Source organism: Hemitrygon akajei, chromosome 3, assembly GCF_048418815.1.
Source record: "Hemitrygon akajei chromosome 3, sHemAka1.3, whole genome shotgun sequence".
Classification (NCBI taxonomy): Eukaryota; Metazoa; Chordata; class Chondrichthyes; order Myliobatiformes; family Dasyatidae; genus Hemitrygon; species Hemitrygon akajei.
In genome coordinates, this window is record NC_133126.1 from 75,109,277 (window position 1) to 75,127,918 (window position 18,642).

General features: G+C 48.2%; 1 protein-coding gene across 2 annotated transcripts; it reads right to left on the bottom strand.

The window, feature by feature from the left end:
• Positions 1 to 6,518: 6,518 nt before the first annotated feature.
• LOC140725117 (protein NYNRIN-like) lies at positions 6,519 to 15,059 on the bottom strand. 2 transcript variants are annotated; one of them, XR_012098268.1, is made up of 3 exons: positions 13,143 to 15,059; positions 8,118 to 8,713; positions 6,519 to 7,063 (listed from the first exon to the last, which is right to left on the bottom strand). XR_012098268.1 is itself a non-coding variant. In XM_073040148.1 (2 exons), exons 1-2 carry the CDS (start codon positions 15,050 to 15,052, stop codon positions 8,581 to 8,583), a joined length of 2,043 nt encoding a protein of 680 aa, XP_072896249.1. In that variant the 5' UTR covers positions 15,053 to 15,059; the 3' UTR covers positions 6,519 to 8,580. The 2 variants fall into 2 exon arrangements, 1 of the variants encoding a protein (XP_072896249.1); XM_073040148.1 differs by having other exon boundaries at positions 6,519 to 8,713.
• Positions 15,060 to 18,642: the final 3,583 nt, after the last annotated feature.

Sequence of the window (18,642 nt, forward strand, 5' to 3'; positions counted from 1 at the left end):
ATGTGCCAGGAGGCAGATTAGTGGGGGAGAAATGAATAGACAAGGAAATTAAAAGAGGTAGTGATCCCTACAGAAAGCAGCAGCGGGGGAAAGGTAAAGATATATTTGGTGGTAGGATCCCATTGAAAACGGCAGAAGTTACAGCAAATAACATGTTGGATGTGGAAGCTCATAGAATGTGCTAGAGGTGCCTAAGAGGCCCTTAGATAGACACATAAATAAGTTGAGAGTGGAGGAATACAGACTTGTTTAGGCAGATAGGATTAGTTTTAATAGACTTTTAATTACTAGCTTAATTATTTCAGTTCATTATTGTGCACTAAGGGGCCTGTTTCTGTGCTGTATTCTTCAATGAACACCGGAAATTTATGTTAACTATCAAACAATGGCAGGGTGCTGAGCAGTGCAGGGGACCAGAAGGGTAATGGAGTGTAGACTCATGGATAATTCAAGAATGCAGGGAAGGAATTTAACGCAAAAAGGATAACTTCCTTTATAAGCACAGAATACAAGAATTCTTGGGTTGGAGATGGGGTGCTGTGTATTGTTCTGGACAACAAGTTATTTACGCCAGTTTGACAATTGATATACAAGAGGTCAATGAGGATGTTGCCTGAAATGCAGACTCTTAGATATGGGGTAAGGCTAGATAGTCTGATATCATTTTCCTTAAGACAGAGGAAGATGAGGGTGTGATTTTACTGAGGTATTTATAGCTATAAAGCCACTAGAAGCAGTGGATAGAAAGCCATTTCCAAGAACAGCAATAACTAAGGCCATAAGCATCCACGGCACTTCCAAGCTCCACCCGTCTTCATCTTCCCTTAAAGTGTTTGAGCTGTATGTGGATTATATAGATAGAAGGCTAATGTTGGGGTTCCTGGTTATATTTCCTTCACTTTGTTCAGGGCTTCCTTTCCCTGCAAGCAGAGTCAAAAAGTGTGAAAGCCCAGCAGCAGCCTGCACATGGATATTGTAGCCACAGCTTTCAGCAAGTCTGCCTTAACATTTAGTAAACCAACGTGGACTAAAGGTGGCTCAGAGCTACCCCAGCACGCTCTGATGGACTATGGAGCTCTGTAATAGGCTATCCAAATAGTTTGTGTTTTGAGGAAAAGAAACACCAGTTTAAGTACAATCAAATCAGTTCACTGAACCCTTGTGTTTTGATGGTCAAGGAAGGTTTACGAGGAATGACTATGGTCCTGGTGTGGCTGGTTCTGTGCCTTATAGTCTTTAGATGTGGTAAACATCATTGCCACCGGAGTAAAACACATTCATTAATTCAATTAAGGTAAAGCCTCACCAGTGCCTTATAAAACCTCAGCATCACATCCTTTATACGGTTAAACATTTATACAGTTTATTTGCCACTCAGGTGACTTCCCACACACACATGATATTCTTTCAGTCATCTTTTAACACAGACAGTTTTAAAGCTTCTTTAAGATACAGATGCCAGATACCCATAATTAATACAGTGAAGCTAACTTTCCTGAGTACGTAAACCTTCCAAATTATCAGTTATTGATGTGCTACGTGATTGTCTCCATCTGATCTTCAATCTTTCTTGAACAAAGTAACTTAGCTACTGTTGTCTAGTTTTTAAACAAGCCAAATTAAATAACCCATCGTCTTATATTGCACCTCTAGAGTGTCTAAGGCTTTTGCACAGTACTGTCTTTGTCAACGTGGAGTGGAGAGCAAGTTTGCAAATCTGGCCAGATCAAAGGATATTGGGAATGGTGAGCGCGGGGCGCTGTGGGACAAGTGGCAAAGAAGAAGTGTCAGGGGTCCATTCACACTCGGCCCTGAGACACCAGGCAAGGTCATTTGATTCCAAACAATTGGTTTATTGATCTCTCTGGTGCTTCCTGCTCCCTCCGTTCTCCCTTCCCCCTTTCCCAACCATGATTCCCCTCTCCCTGCCCCCTTCCCACTCTCAGTCCACAATAAAGACCCATATCAGAATCAGGTTTATCATCACTCACATATGTCAACAGCAATACATAAAATTACTACAGTACTGTGCAAAATTCTTAAGCACGCTAGCTATATACATCTAACACTTTTGCACAGTACTGTAAATGGAAAGCAGGCACCAGCTTGAAGTTGAGAAAACACAGTTTTGAAAACAAGCGCTGAACAGAGCCTATTCCTCTAGAGTCCATTCTTCTGTCTTCGATTTCTGTGATGAACATTCATCTGCATTGTTGGTATGTCTTTTTATCTTATAGGAATTTTATCTGTGTTTGGAAATCCTTTGTGTTTCTACAAAGGATTACAAAATCAAATTACAAAATGGTTTGTAATTTGGAAACCTTTTATAAGACCATAAGACATAGGAGCAGAATTAGGCCATTCAGCCCATCAAGTCTGCTCCGCCATTTCATCATGCCTGATCCTGGATCCCACTCAGTCCCATACACCTGCTATCTTGCCATATCCTTTGATGCCCTGACTGATCAGGAAACTATCAATTTCTGCCTTAAAGATACCCATGGACTTGGCCTCCACCGCAATCTGTGGCAGAGCATTCTACAGATTTACAGCTCTCTGGCTAAAAAAATTCCCCCTTACTTCTGTTGTCCCTCAATTTTCAGGCTGTGCTCTCTAGTTCTGGATACCCCATCATAGGAAATGTCTCCTCCACATCCACCCTATCTAGTCCTTTCAACATTCGATAGGTTTCAATGAGATCACACCCCCCCCCCATTCTTCTAAATTCTAGTGAGTACAGCCCCAAAGCTGCCAAACGCTTCTCATATGTTAACCCCTTCATTCCCAGAATCATCCTCATGAGCCTCCTCTGGACTCTCTGCAAAGAGAACACATCCTTGAGATTTGGGGCCCAAAACTGTTAACAATACACTAAGTGTGGCCTGACTAGTGTTTTATAAAAGTTTAGCATTACCTTTTTGCTTTTATATTCTATTTCTCTTGAAATAAATGCCAACATTGCATTTGCCTTCTTTACCACAGACTCAACCTGTAAATTAACCTTCTGGGAGTCTTGCACACAGACTCCTAAGTCCCTCTGTACCTCTGATGTTTGAATCTTCTCCCCATTTAGATATTAGTCCACACTGTTGTTCCTTTTACTAAAATGTATTAACATACATTGCCCAATACTGGATTCCATCTGCCACTTTTCTGCCTATTCTTCCAATTCCTCTAAGTCCTGCTGCAATCGCATTGCTTTCTCAGCACTACCTACCCCTCCACCTATCTTCATATCATCCGCAAACTTTGCCATGAAGCTATCAATTCCATTCTCTAAATCATTGACAAATTATGTGAAAAGCAGCGCTCCCAACACTGACCCCTGAGGAACACCACTAGTCACTGGCAGCCAAACAGAAAAGGCTCCTTTTATTCCCATTCACTGCCTGCTGTTTGACAGCAATTCCTCTACCCATGCCAATATCTTTTCTGTAACACCATAGGATTTTATCTTGTTAAGCAGCTTCATGTGAGGCACCTATCAAACGCCTTCTGAAAATTCAAGTAAATGACATCCACTGCCTCTCCTTTGTCCACCCTGCTTGTTACTTCCTCAAAAAACTCTAACAGAATTGGCAGGCAAGATTTCCCTTTACAGAAGCCTTGCTGACTTTGACTTATTTTATCATTAGTCTCCAAATACCTTGAAACCACATCCTTAATAATAGACTCCAACACTTTCCCAACCACTGATTGGCCTATAATTTCCTTTCTTCTGCCTTCCTTCCTTTTTAAAGAGTGGAATGATACTTGCAATCTTTCAGTCCTCTGGGACCATGCCAGAATCAAGTGATTCAAGTCAAGTCAAGTCAAGTCAAGTCACTTTTTATTGTCATTTTGACCATAACTGCTGGTACAGTACACAGTAAAAACGAGACAATGTTTTTCAGGACTATGGTGCTACATGAAACAGTACAAAAGCTACACTGAACTACGTGAAAACAACACAGAAAAAAAGACACTACACTAGACTACAGACCTACCCAGGACTGCATAAAGTGCACAAAACAGTGCAGGCATTACAATAAATAATAGACAAGACAATAGGCACAGTAGAGGGCAGTAAGTTTGGTGTCAGTCCAGTCTCTGGGTATTGATGAGTCTGATAGCTTGGGGGAAGAAACTGTTATATAGTCTGGTCATGAGAGCCCGGATGCTCCTTGATTCTTGAAAGATCATGACCAATGCATCTGTTATCTCTTCAGCAACCTCTCTCAGGTCTCTAGGATGTAGACCATCTGGCCCAGGTGACTTATCCACATTAAGATCTTTGAGTTTGTCTCGCACTTTTTCCTTTTTAACAGCAATGGCACTCACTCCTGCTCCCTGAAATTCACAGATCTCTGGCACAGTGTTCATGTTTTCCATGGTGAAAACTGATACTAAGTACCCATTAATTTCATTTGCCGTTTCTTGGTCCCCAATTACTACTCACCAGCATCATTATCCAATGGTCCAATATCAACTCTTGCCTCCCTTTTACTCTTTATATAACTGAAAAAAATTCTGGTATCCTGCTTTATATTATTGTTTAGTCTACCCTCATATTTCATCTTATCCCTTCTTATACCTTTTTGAGTTGTCTTTTGTTCGATTTTAATAGCTTCACAACCAGCCAACTCCCCACTCATTTTTATTACCTTATATACCCTTTCTTTGGCTCTTATGCAGTCCTTAACTTCCTTTATCAGCCACAGTTGTCTACCCTTGCTGTTTGAGAACTTCTTCTGTGGGACATATCTACCCTGTGCCTTGTGAACTATTCCTAGAAACTTCAGCCATCTCTACTCTGCATTCATCCCTGCCAGAGTTTCAAATGTGTTTTAAGAATGTCATTAAGATTTAAATGTATTTCACTGAAACTAAATGAACTGTTTTTTAAACTACTTTGTTAGCTGGAAGTATCTTCCCCTTGGTAGAGGACCCACCACTCAAATAGTGGGTATTGGCAGCTAAAATTGCCATGGACAATAAACAGCGAAATGAACCAATCTTTGAAGAATAGGTAGTTACAGTATAACCTCCCTTTAGTGAGGGTTACTTGTGGGTATTTATATCAGATAGGGCTGAAGGTCTTCATTTGAGTTTAGAACTTCACGGTCAGCAAACTCTATACCATCACAGACTCAAGGCAAAATACAGCAACTTGTAACGGAACTGCATACAGGGAAAAGGCTTCTCTGAGTGATCACCAGGATGGAGTGTGTTCAACCTTCTCCAAAAAATAAGCTGATATTTAAAAGATTAAGGGCATCTTGCAAAGGAACTGTGAAGAGAGAAGATCTCCTGTGCACAGGGGTCTGGGTCTTCCAAGTGTCTACTGCTGCAAGTTACATTCAAAGTCAAAGTTTGTAGGAACTATTGTCTGATTGGAAATCTCTGTTACATTTAAAAGTTAGAGTTGCATAAGGTATGATGTACAGAGGCCAAATTATGGACGTCTGTAGTATTTTACATAACACATTTTCGAGTAACTTTTTTGTGGGACTTCTTCCAGGTTGTGTTGATCTGTGACCCTTGACCAGAAGGGTTCAGTCCAAACACAAGCAAGCGTACGAGACAACTACCTACAATGTGAGGATACTGCACAACATTTTATTGGCAGATTACATGGAATACTTGGCCTGTAAGGATGCATGATATGAGTGAAGCAAGACTGCAGCAGATGAGTGTAATTCTAAAGGAAGGGTGATAAGGGTTAAGTGTGTGACAAGGCAGTCAGCGATTCCTGGAGATAAACTTGGCAGCATGTCTCTATGCTGGCGGCAACATCGTTTACCCTTTGAATTTAACCAGTGTAAGTGCATGTTCTAAGATGCAGCAACATGTGGGGAATATCGCTCTGTTGCTACAAGAACTTATCATTGGTGCCAGCAAAGCTGCCCTGTCTCCCTCCGATGGTTTTTCCTCTCTTCCTCCAAACAATGCAGGGAGATACTGTGAGAGTGGGGAATGATGTTAAATCAAAAGGAAATATTGCCAGAAAACTGTGTGTGGTGCAAAGCTGACAGAAAACTGGCATGACAGATCTCCATCCACATTTCCAGCTGATTTATGCTTTTCCAAGTAAAACCTACTAGAGAATTGAGAATAAGATCATCTCAATCCCTGCCCCAGCCAACAGTAAGATCATTGTAAGTCAGTGTCACGTCAGTCATTACATCAATCCAAGCTAAAGAATTGTTAAAAAATCAGAACTTTCATGGGAAATATCTATCTAAATTGGATTTTAAATATAATTGTTAGATATTTTCAGAGACATGTCAATCTTCTACCCATTTTATGATTTTTATGAGAGATTTTTGGACTGAAGCAAAAGATGCCAGACTGAAACAATGGAAACAGTCTCAACTTAAAACAGCCAGTTTCAGCAGTTCCATGTGGCAACACAAGATACAGCCTGAATTTCACTGACTGTGCCCAACAGCGTGGCCTTGGTTTGAAAATCCATTCAGACAACCAAAGTTTTGACTTTCCATCAATGTGCATTATGTAAAAAGGTGTTTTATCTCTGTCTCTATGAAGCTGGAAAACTGTTAGATAGATAGATAGATAGATAGATACTTTATTCATCCCCATGGGGAAATTCAACTTTTTTCCAATGTCCCATACACTTGTTGTAGCAAAACTAATTACATACAATACTTAACTCAGTAAAAAAATATGTTATGCATCTAAATCACTATCTCAAAAAGCATTAATAATAGCTTTTAAAAAGTTCTTAAGTCCTGGCGGTAGAATTGTAAAGCCTAATGGCATTGGGGAGTATTGACCTCTTCATCCTGTCTGAGGAGCATTGCATCGATAGTAACCTGTCGCTGAAACTGCTTCTCTGTCTCTGGATGGTGCTATGTAGAGGATGTTCAGAGTTATCCATAATTGACCGTAGCCTACTCAGCGCCCTTCGCTCAGCTACCGATGTTAAACTCTCCAGTACTTTGCCCACGACAGAGCCTGCCTTCCTTACCAGCTTATTAAGACGTGAGGTGTCCCTCTTCTTAATGCTTCCTCCCCAACACGCCACCACAAAGAAGAGTTCAATGGTTTCTATATTCCTGTTCTGCAAGGTGAAAGAGAGGTATCTAGTTATTTAGAGAAACAAGTATTCCAATGGGAAGGATTCAGAGCAACTTGATTCTCAGTAGCCAGCCTGGTATAGTGACAAGGCCTAGCTTAATACAAACTCACAATCCATTGTTATCAGGTTACTATTAAACAAGCCACAGATTTGGATAGGGTGCATTTCTATTACTTAGCTTGGTCACAAGGATTGATTTCTCATTAAATGAAGTAAGGGACGAATGCAATTCTTCCTCCTTTTTACCTGCTAATTGTAAGCTAAAGCAACATCAATAACTCACAATTTGTTTTATTTATTCTGAGGCTGCTCTCAGTGTGGAGGAGCAACACCTCCTATTCCACTTGGGTAGCCTCCAACCTGATGGCATGAACAATGATTTCTTTAAAATCTAGTAATTTTTCCGTCCTTCTCTTCCTTCTTCTTCCTTTCCCTATTCTGGCTCCACTCTTAACTCTTCACCTCACCTGCCTGTCACCTTTGGCCCCTCCTCTATAGTCCACGCTACTCTCCCATCAGATTCTTCAGTCCTTTACCTTTTCCACCTATCACCTCCCAACTTCTCATTTCATCCCTCCTCCCACCTTCTTCTTCTGGCTCCTCCTGATGAAGGATCTGGTAACAAAACATCGACTGCTTATTCCTCTCCATAGGTCCTGCCTGCCCTGTTGATTTCACCTATGTGCTACTCGGGGATATAGTGGGCTGCATTTCCAGAACCCAGCGCACTACCTGGAGATTCTGCCCTCGATCCCCAAATACCTGGACTTGCCTGTTCCTAATGTGAAGGGGTAAGTTTATAGGGGGCAACTAGAGCTCAAGTGGTTGAAGTGCTGAGGCCCTGCGTATGAAACATCCTGACAGGCTTTGACAGGAGGGAATTCTCTGACATTTATAAACATTTAAAAGCCATTAAAACTGATGTTAATAATTCAAAAAATAAGACTATGGATATTTAAAAATAAAAAAGGTAGTAAAAATAATACAGAAATAATGAAAATCATTCAATTAAAGCACTTTTTTATGACTTGCATACCTCTCTGCCTTCATTTCACTATAGAACCTCTAGTGAAATGAAGGCGGTCCGAGCACTTCAAATCTGGTCTAGTAAAGGACTGGGAAAACTATCCCAGCAAAGGGACTGGAAATCCCAGCAACACTAGAGTCTGCAGCATGATGGAGCATAACTTGGAACAAGGTGGAGCCAGCGACCAGCAGCGACATCCTGCAGACAGTTCACAAAACTACTTCGTTTCTTATCTTAAATATGCTTTTACTACTAAACTGTATGTGATTGAAGCCTGTAACTTCCATTTTGACGATGTGCTTTTGGCCCAGCTGAACAATCTGGTGCTTTTGCTGCCCTCGGGAGAATTCACTGAGGTTGAGAGCGGAGTGTGTGGACTAAAGGTAGAGCGTGAACCCACAATCGTGTCCATTGCTCTTCACCAATTAAAGCATTGAACCGTCAAGGATGAGAGCGGAAGGTGAGATGGTGTTCAGTGCCACCTGCCAGCGTTTGACCGGTCCCCCTTGCTCGTTACTGCTGAAGAAAGGTGCAGGAGTCTTCCAGGTAAGGGTGCCCAGTGATCTGGAAGTGGGAGTGATTCCTCTGCCACTGTAGCTGATGTCCTTGAGAGAGAAAAAAAATTAATTGCAGCTTTTGGCTACAGCAAGATGAGCCACAGTCATAACAAGAATCAATTGAACTGGGTAACAGCAGAGATATTCTAACCATGTGTATACCTAAGATCAACAAAACAATCTGTTTCCCTTCTTTAGCTTCAAGTTCATGTTTATTGTTATTTCAACTATATGCATGTTCTTCTGTTCCAAGGTGCAGCACACAGTCCATTTAACTCGTACAACATAAAGTAATATTGCCACTAATAAATTAACAAACAATAACGCTCTATTTGCAAAACAAGTTACAAATTAAACAGAATCATGCTATTGGAACTTCATACGTGATGAGACATGGGCAGGGGCAGGGAGTTCATTAGTCTTAAAAATCTATACACAGTCAGAGTCCGCCATTCTTTTTCACCGCATAGAAGAAGCCCACATCAACTGCAGATGTGGAGAGGTGGGTGAAATAGAATGCTAGGCCATCACGGATTTGCCCCTTCAAGGCCACCCTTTCTGGAGATGACAGGGAGTAGAGTCTTCCACAGGGTGGACGGTTTCCAGGCAGCATCTCAATTGCGTGGTCAGGGATTTGACTGTTGTGGCCCTTTTCTTACTAAAATCCTCTGGCAGGCCAGCACACATGAGAGGAACTCGAGACAGCTCAGGAGTGACAGGAGGCAACTCGGGAGAGGGAGGAGGCAGCCCAGGAGAAGAGAGTAGGCATGGCAGTGAGAAGACCATTCGTGGAGTGCACTAGTGTTCCAGTCAATTTGTGGGTTGTGGAGAGCTAACCAGGGGTGTCTTAAACACAAGATCAGGAGAATGAATGTGATCAAACTGGATAGTCTCAGTATGGTGATCTATATGTAGGTAGAAGGAGGCAGTGAGGTGGCAGATCTTCTCAGGGCTCAGATATCTTCCATCCAGAGCACGGCCATGACAGGTTGGTCAAGACAGGTCAAGGGAACTCGGAGATGTCTTTGTCTTGCTAACCCAAGGTCCATGAAATTGCCTGCTGCACTGAAATCCATGAAGGGTCCAAAGGCTTGCTATTGTTAGCCCCAGGAGTTTGAGGTAGGCAGCACCTGGAAGGAATGGTGTAACCCGTTACAGAACTCACCTCCCTGGATGGGTCAGGATTTTATTGATAACTCAGGACAGGAAGAGTAGAAATGACCCAGCTCACCACAGTAGAGGTAGCACTTTCCCTTCATTCTCCAGTCCTGCTCAGCTGGAGAAAGTCAGGTCCCTTCGGTTGCATCAGCTTTTCTGGAGAACTCTGAGGGAGTTGGCGGTGTGTAAAACCACATCAAGGACAATAAGGCTGGAGGGTCTCAGAGAATGGCAACTCTAGAGGACTCACTGCCGCACCCTCTTCTCCTTTCCCAGTGACAATTGTCAATCCAGATGGAGGTATCGATGAGAGTCTTGAGATCTTCAACTGGGCCTCTGGCTGCCAATTCAACTTTAGTTTCACCTGATAGGTCATGATGGAACATGGCTATAATGTCTTCAGTGTTTCAACCACTCTACACCCCCAGGATGCAGAACATGATTATGTATTCAGCCACACTATGGGTATCCTGATGAAGTTGAAGGAGCCTGTTGGCCACTTCGCATCTGTTGACTGGATGTTTAAACACCCTCTTCATTTCCATAGTGAAGAGAGATACTTCTAGATAACTTGTTCATCTCCCAGGATGCCGTAGTGGAGCAAGAGCTTTGCCAGAGAGGAGAGATGATACAGGCCACTTTGCAGTTGTTGGGCTCAAGTTATGCCCTGTGTTCGTTTGGAAGAGAGACAACCGACACCTTATTATAGTGAAACGTGGCTTTATTGGCAGAATCGTAACTGGCACAGCGAATCCACGGAGTCGCTGGAGAAGGCGCATTCTGTCTTTCCCTTACAATCTGCTCTTATTTATATCCCTTTTCCCCCCAGCACAACCCCTTGCTACACATTTTGGTAAGGCCGAACTTTGTTGTACATATTAGGTAATATCGGGCACTTGTGTCCATCTTATTGGCCTGATGCCATTCACTCACGAGTTACCTGTTTCTTTTGTTTACTGAATCGCGTGACACTAGCAGTTTCGGTGTAGCGGAATCCCCAGTTTCGCTTCCCCCCTCCCTTGCATTCCGGTCTCCTAATATTACGTGAGCCACTCCTGACCTGTAATGGCAGTCTCGAATTAACCCTAACATTAACCCTAACACTCCCTCCCTTGGCCTCCCAGAGGCCACATCCCTTACAAGCTTTTCCGCGGCTGCCGGGATCAGGCAGGGAGGTGAGCGTCCCCCGGCACTCTTTGGCGTGTCCTCCCTATTTGCATATCCTGATTTGTCTGACCTAGGGTCACAAAATATGGGTAGGGGTTCCCTAAACATCAGCAATTTTTACAAGTAGCATGCAACATTTCAAAAGACTTATTCAAAAGCAACTCTCAATTTCCCCCTCTGCATGGCCCATTCCAGTCCGTGTTCTCCCATAGTGCGTCCGCTTCCGGGAGGGCCGTGTCCTCCCTCTCTATCGGGAACAAGGGTGTTTGGTATGCCGGTGGAGGTCCATCCTTTCCAGTCAAAGCTCGATCTATAGTCCGGATAACTAGGGTCCTGATACAGGGTATGCAACAACAGCCACAGGTAATGAAAATGGCTACAGAGATAAGCAGTCCCAGGGCCAACTGACCAAGTAGGACCCCCCATTTCCCAAACGTACGGTTCAACCAATCCAGCACTGGGTTATTGACTCCCGATTGTTGCTTTAGCTCATTGGCCAGGGACCGCAATTTAGTCAAACCCTTGGTCAGTGATCCGTCCGGGCCTGTATTGTTCGCTATGGACATACAGCACATGTCACCAAACAGGGCGCACACTCCGCCCTTCTCTGCTAAGATCATGTCTATGGCAATTCTGTTCTGCAGGGTCATTAGGGACGTCTGTGATAGCTGCTCGTGGACGGCTTCCGCGATGTCCCTGGTTAGATTAGCCAGCCTCTGAACGTTATAGTGGATCAGGTTGATCCGGTTAACATTTTTATTGGTGGTGATTGGGAATATGGCTGAAAAAAGTGGAAAGCTCTCAAAGCCTGCAGCTACCTCGTCTGCCAGCTTATATTCGTCTGGGATGTTTCTAGCCTGACCAATAGCATCGATCCACATCCCATCGGGGTTCCTTTCCCCCCTTTCAGTGAGCACCCTCTTGTTCCTATACCACCTCCCGATTTCATCAGGGATTGGGTTGAGGGTGTAGTCCCCTGGGTTCTTTGCCGCAATGAAAAGAGGTACATTTAGGGTGATCAGGGTGCAGGTCCCCTCCCAGTTTACAGGTAGCCAATTATATAGGACCCGTTTCCCACAGTACCACCAGAGGTCCGCTCTGCTGACAGTCAGCATGGTGGCGTTTTCGGTGCCAGTAAGACTGATCCGGGTAGAGCATGCACTGTCAGGTATGTTTCCCACTCTGTAGGGCTGATCCGACGGGGACAGGTTAGTAACGCAAGTGATGTTCCTGATCGGGTCCACCCTGAAGGCTGGTGGGGTCACATTGGCCGGGGCCATGGGGAAATAGGTTTCCCAGGACTTGCACCCGGCGGAGGGGTTGGTTAGTGACATGAGTTCGAGGGCGCAACGGAAGGTGTCGTTTTCTTCCTCGAAGGGGCTAGGACTCATGAGGAGTGTGGGTTTCCCCGTAGCACATACCCAGCAGTCCCCTATCACTGCCTGGGTGGTGTATTGGACCACTCGGTCAACCCAGGCGTTCGCTTCCACATACCCTGTCTCAATTGCAGTATACTCCCGGGGAGTGATCTTACTCGAGTCCGAACTCTTTACCAGTACAGGGCTGGCTGTGGGTCCCAATCCTGGGTCTGTGTAAGTTCCCAGATTGATCCGGATAATTCCCCATGGGTCTCGGCCTGTCACATCCGCCCTTATGATCAGGTAGAGCACGCCCCCCGCCCCATGCTCCCTGTCCTCTGACCCGCGATGAGTGGAGCAGGTCTGTGACGACCATCCCTCCATACTAAAAGGGTTGTGTATTCCTTCCTTGAGTGTCAGGATTAACGGGTTCGCTCCCTGCTTTCTTCCCCAAACGGAGCCCCTGTAAAGGCTCACCTTCCTCTTAAACTCATAGTAGGGTTTGGAGGACCCTTGATTGATTGGCCTATTATCCAGCCAGGACTGGTCTGGGCCCGTCCACCACCATACATTTATCCATGCGCTACTCTCCTTTACCCATGGGTTCGGGTATCCCAAGGTGAATGGACACATGTAGACATTATACCCAGTCCAGGCTCTCTTGTTGCCCCAGCAGTTGATCACATCGCACAGGTTGAACTGGAATGTCCTACCCGTATGAGGGTCCGCATTAAGGATGATATTCGCCCCGCACGCATCTCCTCCCCTTCCCGCTTCGGCCCTCGGCGCCTTACCTAGGAGCATCACTCCTACCCATATCAGGGTTTTCTATGGCGTCATCCTCCTCGGCTTCCTCTTCCTCTATGTCGGAGCCGGGATCAATCGGTCTTCCTTTCTTTGTCCTGGAGCAGTGCGAGAAATGGTGCCAGTTATTGTCCCCCTCCCTTCCCACCTTGAGTGTATTGTTTGAAATTTCTGTAACAGGGTACGGGCCATGCCATCGCTGCTCGCTCCAGGAGGAGCGCCCTGGTTGCCGCAGGTAGACCTCATCTCCTATTTTTAGCGGCAGCTCGGGGGCTGCATCCTCTGGGTGGGCATTCCTGACTTGTTTAGCTATGAGCCTCACCATCTGGCCCGGGACTCTCATGTATTGGGTCATGTCCTGATTCATTGTCTCCCAGTTTTCCTCCCACTGTGGCGATGTGCGCGGTCCCGGCATGGAGTGCCCCATTAGTATCTCGTGTGGTGTTAGAAAAGTTTCCCCATTCTTTTCTTGCCGCATGGACATCAGAGCCAGGGGGAGTGCCTCCACCCAAGTGAGCTGGGTGCCTGCCATTACTTTTGCAATTTTGTCTTTTATGGTTCGATTTGCTCTTTCCACTAGGCCCTGGCTTTCTGGGTGGTAGACACTGCCGAACCGATGGGTTATCCCTAGAACGCCCTCTACTCTGGCCAAGTGTTCGTTTTTAAAGTGGGTGCCATTGTCTGTGCAGATTTTAGTGGGGACTCCGTATCGGGGAATCAGTTCCTGGGTAAGGACGTTGACCACTGTCTCACCATCCTCCGCCCTTGTGGGGAAAGCTTCTACCCATCTCGAGAATCGGTCCACTATAACTAACAGGTATCGGTGGTTCTTGGGGGTCCTTAATCTTGCTCCCATGTCCGTGAAATCCATACAAATTTCCTGCCATGGTCCCGTGGGGTTGGGGAATTTGAGCATCGGATGGGGCAGTGGTCTCCGGGCATTGTGTTTGTTACAGATTTTACATTCAGCTCTCAAATTTTCCATGTGCTCCTTTAATTTTGGAGCCCACCAGTGATTCTTTATAAGTTTTATTACCTTGGCTATCCCTATGTGGGTGGGCCCATGGATCTCCTTAAATAGTGACGGTAGTAATGCCCTGGGTGCTACTATCTCCCCTCCCTCGGACCGCCATATATGGTGGTCCGTATCACCCACAGTGAAGTGTTGTCGAGCAGCTCCCTTGTTAATCCACTCCCGACGCTCTGCTGCCGATGCTGCCCCCTGTAACTCAATAAGGTGGAGCATAGCATCCGCTTGGAGCAACAGAGCGACCTGTAAACCTCGGGATTCCGGCTGGACCGGCTCCGGGCGGGGCGAGCCAGGAGGCTCACAGTCTGAGGTGTCCCTCCCTGACCTCAGGGTGGGCATTTGAATTGCGGCTTTTGCCGCCCGGTCGGCCGCATCATTACCTCTAGCCTCGGGGGTGTTTGAGGAGCTGTGGCCTACCACCTTTATCACTGTGACCTGAGTCGGTAAGCGGACTGCCCTTAACAACCTGCGGAGAGGTCTGTCATGCTTCACCGGGGTACCAGCCGCGGTCCTGAAACCCCGCCGGATCCAAGCTGCTCCCTCTATATGCACAGCCCCCCACGCGTAGTTAGAGTCGGTGTAAATATTGACTCGCAAACCCTCACTAAGCTCTAAGGCGCGCAGGAGGCCGTAGACCTCGGCCAGTTGGGCTGAGGCTGGTTGTGGGATCTCGTCTGCCTCCAGGGTCCGGAATGCCCGGCCCTGCCGCTGCACCACCGCGTACGAGGCCCGTACTCCGGTGTCATCCCGGCGACTGCTACCATCCGTGAAGAGGTCCCAATCGGGCTCATCAAGGGGTTCCATGAATAGATCCCGCCGGACCTTCCGTTCCTCGGCCACACGTGCAACGCAATCGTGGGCCTCCAGCATCCCGGAATTGACCCCCGTGGTCATGTTACAGGAATGGTCGCGGGTCGGCTTGAAAGAGATGTGCGGGGCTAGGAGGGTGTCCTCCATCTTTATCTGTCGATTAGCCGAGAAACTGAAAGCATCAGACGCAAGCAGCGCGCTGACACTGTGATCCGTGTGGATCAGCAGGGGGTGGCACAGGACAATATGGGAGGTGTGATTCACCGCGCGAGTGACAGCCGCGAGAAAACGGGCACAGGCAGGCTGTCCCTGCTCAACGGGCTCAAGTCGGCAGCTATAGTAGCCCAGGACCCACCGGGATCATCGGTCGCGCTGATAGAGGACCGCATTCGCACGCCCATCAGTTTCAGAAACGTCCAGGTGGAATTCCCGGCGGTAGTCGGGATGGGCCAGTACAGCAGCCGCCCCAAGAGCCTGCTTTACCTGTCGGAAAGCAGTTTCCCTCGTAGAGTCCCAGCGGAGGGTGCTCTTGAGGCGCTTAGTCCCGGCCTCCGTGATCATGGCTCACAAGGGGCCAGTGAGACCGACATAGTCCGGGACGTAAGTCCGAGAGTAGCCGCATAGACCAAGGAAAGCCATCATATCTTGCACAGTCCGGGGAAGCCCATACGAGAGAATGGCCTCGCGGTGGGCATCCGAGAGAGTCGTACCCCCCTTTCCTATGATTCTGCCCATAAATGCCACCGATCGGCGCGCTATCTGGCATTTCGATTTTTTGACATTGAATCCCTCCCTTGCCAGCGCGTCCAGGAGAACGCGAACAGCCTCCAGATTAGCTTCATCGGTAACACTGGCAACAAGGAGGTCGTCGACATATTGGACAATGGTGGTGTCCGCCGGGAGCGGAAGGGCCCGAAGGATGGGTGTGAGTGCTGCGCTGAAAAGGCCAGGGGAGTCCTTGTAGCCCTGCGGAAGCCTGTTGTAAGTGTACCGGCAGCCTTGGAAAGTGAAGGCGAACCAGGCCTGACAATCGGGATGGAGGGGGAGACAGAAGAAGGCATTTGCCAAATCCACCACCGAATAATACTGCATGGATGGGTTAAGGGCGTGGAGGGCAACGTAAGGGTCCGGGACCTTCAGGTTCAAGGTCTCAGTGGCGTCATTAATTGCCCTGAGGTCGTGGACCATTCGCCACCCTTTGCCCAGGCCCTTGGGCACAGGAAGGATCGGCGTGTTCCACCGACCTCCCTCTATACGTCGCAGCACCCCGACCTCCAGGAGTCCCTCAATGGTGGGCCCGATCCCCGCGACTTGGTCCGGGGTCAGGGGATATTGGGGCACCCAGACGCAGTGTTTGACCTCGGGTTTAAGCTGGAGCCGCACTGCCCCTTTGAGGCGCCCGGTGTCATGGGGATGAGTGGTCCATAGGGTGGGGTTAGTATCCCGAAGGATCTGGGCGGCCTTCCCGTGATCTACGGTATCCAGGCGTAGGGCGCGCTCCACTGTACACTTCTCGTACAAGCCTTCCTCCCTGAGGGCAAGAGGACGTCTCTGGAAGCAGCCATCTAGGGACACTTCTTCCGGTCCCCCTCCCACTGTCCTGTACTGGCACCGCAGCGCCGCGCAGACCATTGGGCCAAGATTCCGTGCCTCGTATCCAGGGGCAATGGCCAGCGTGACATGCAGTGCCGACTCATCCCCAGCCTGAAACCAGTCAGTCTGCTCGTCGCTTAATTTCACTGCCACTGCCACCCCCTCCCTTCCGGCTATTAGGTAGGCCAACTGAACCACGGTGCGGGTGCCCCGGGCGTGGGCAGTGAACCGTGCGTCGTATTCGGGGTCACTTATGGTTATGTAGTTTAGGGTCACGTGGTAGGGATCGCGCGGTGGATGGTAGAAATGTGAATCGGGTACGGAGGGGAGCCACTCCTCGAACTCACGAAGGAGCCCCACAGTCCGTTGGTCATACAAAAGCCTAATCCAGTAAATACTGATCTCTTTAGATTGGGATTCTGGTGCAGGGGTGAAGATGTATTGGCCGGCGGCATGGTCAGTGATCCCCTTCTGACCCGGCCATACCAGCCGGAGCCCGGCTGGGGAGCAGAAAATCTTCGCCCCCAATTTGGAGAGGGCATCACGGGCTAGGAGATTGACTGGACACTTCGGGGCCAGCAGATAGGGCAAGGTAATTCTCTGGGTTCCAATAACAAGCGTGGCGGGATGAGTATATGGTTGGGCCTCAACCGTCCCCGAGAATCCCACAGTTTCCAATGTATTGCCCGAGAGGGTGAGATGGCAGGGTAATTTGGTGATCGTAGAGGCTGCTGCCCCCGTGTCGAACATAAACTCGATAGCCTCCCCGCAAAGTTTTGCCCGGATCATGGGGGGCTTATGGGGAGGCGTCACCCTCGGGGATTCTCGCGGGCCCCGTCAGAATTGCTCGGGATAAGGGGGGTAATCATATTCCTCGTCTGGATCGACCAGCGGGCCATCCTGAACCCCCTGCAGTTCCTGGTTCTTCTGTGATCCATGCCATCCCCCTCTCACCTCTTCCCTACCCTGGGGTTGTCTCGGCCTGGGTTCCATTGACTGGCCTCTACTGGCCCCTATCCTAGCTCTAGGGGGAGGTCCTTGTCCTCGCCCGTGCCTTCCTTGGAGGGCGTCTACGGCCCGGGGCCGACCCCGTCCCATAGGCGGATTTTCGGCCCGGCAATCCCTGGCATAGTGGCCGAACTCATTACAGCTCCAGCACATTACCTGCGGATTGTGTCCCTGCGAGTGCGGGGGACCAGGTGGGTAGTAGCCCCGGGGTTGGCCCTTTAGTGGGGCTGGGTGGCCGTATGGGTGCTGATAGAATTGTGGCTGGGGGAGTACGGGGACCTGCGGGACCAAAGCCTGAGCCGCATGCTTGGCGCTAGCTTGCTCTAAGACCTTGCTCAGCTGTTCCATGACCTGCTGGGAAATCTTTGACGCTGGCCTTCTGCCTTATTCTTCTCTGAACTCCTATATCTATTCAGATAGTGGTCTACCTGGCGTTTCCACTGATCCTCGGGGAGTGCGTCAAGGCCAACGATATTATCTCGCAATTTTGACTGGACGGGGTGCGGCAGCCCCGCCAAGATGCCGTGGCGGAAATGGGCCACTGCCAGGGCTGAACTATCGGGCCGCTCCCCTGTTCCTGCCTCCCATTGTTCCCAGGCCCGACTGAGGTACTCGTGGGTGTCCTCCCCTTCCCTGAGGCGGAGGGTGGCCAAGGCGTCCAAAGAGAAGGAGGTGGGGTAGCTCTCCCTGAGGGAGTCCCAAAACCGGTTCCTAAACGGGTCAAATAGGGATGACTCATCCCCGCGGGAGCACTTTGCCAGCTTCTGTGCTCGGCTCAGTGCCTCTTCCGCCCGGACCTTCAGCAATATGGTACGTATATCGGCTAGGGCTAAGCGGTCCCGGCAGGTCTCCCTCTCAAAGGTCCGTATCCACGCCGCCGCCCCATTTGTTAGTGGCGGCAGCTTTTTTATTAACGTGTCCAGATCAGTACAGGCCCAGGGGACATACTTTACTCCTCCTCCATGTGTGGCCAGTAGGGGGCCCTGTAGACCCGGCCAGGAGACACCATTCCCCGGCGTGCTAACCGCGTCCATGCTATCCCTGTCCTC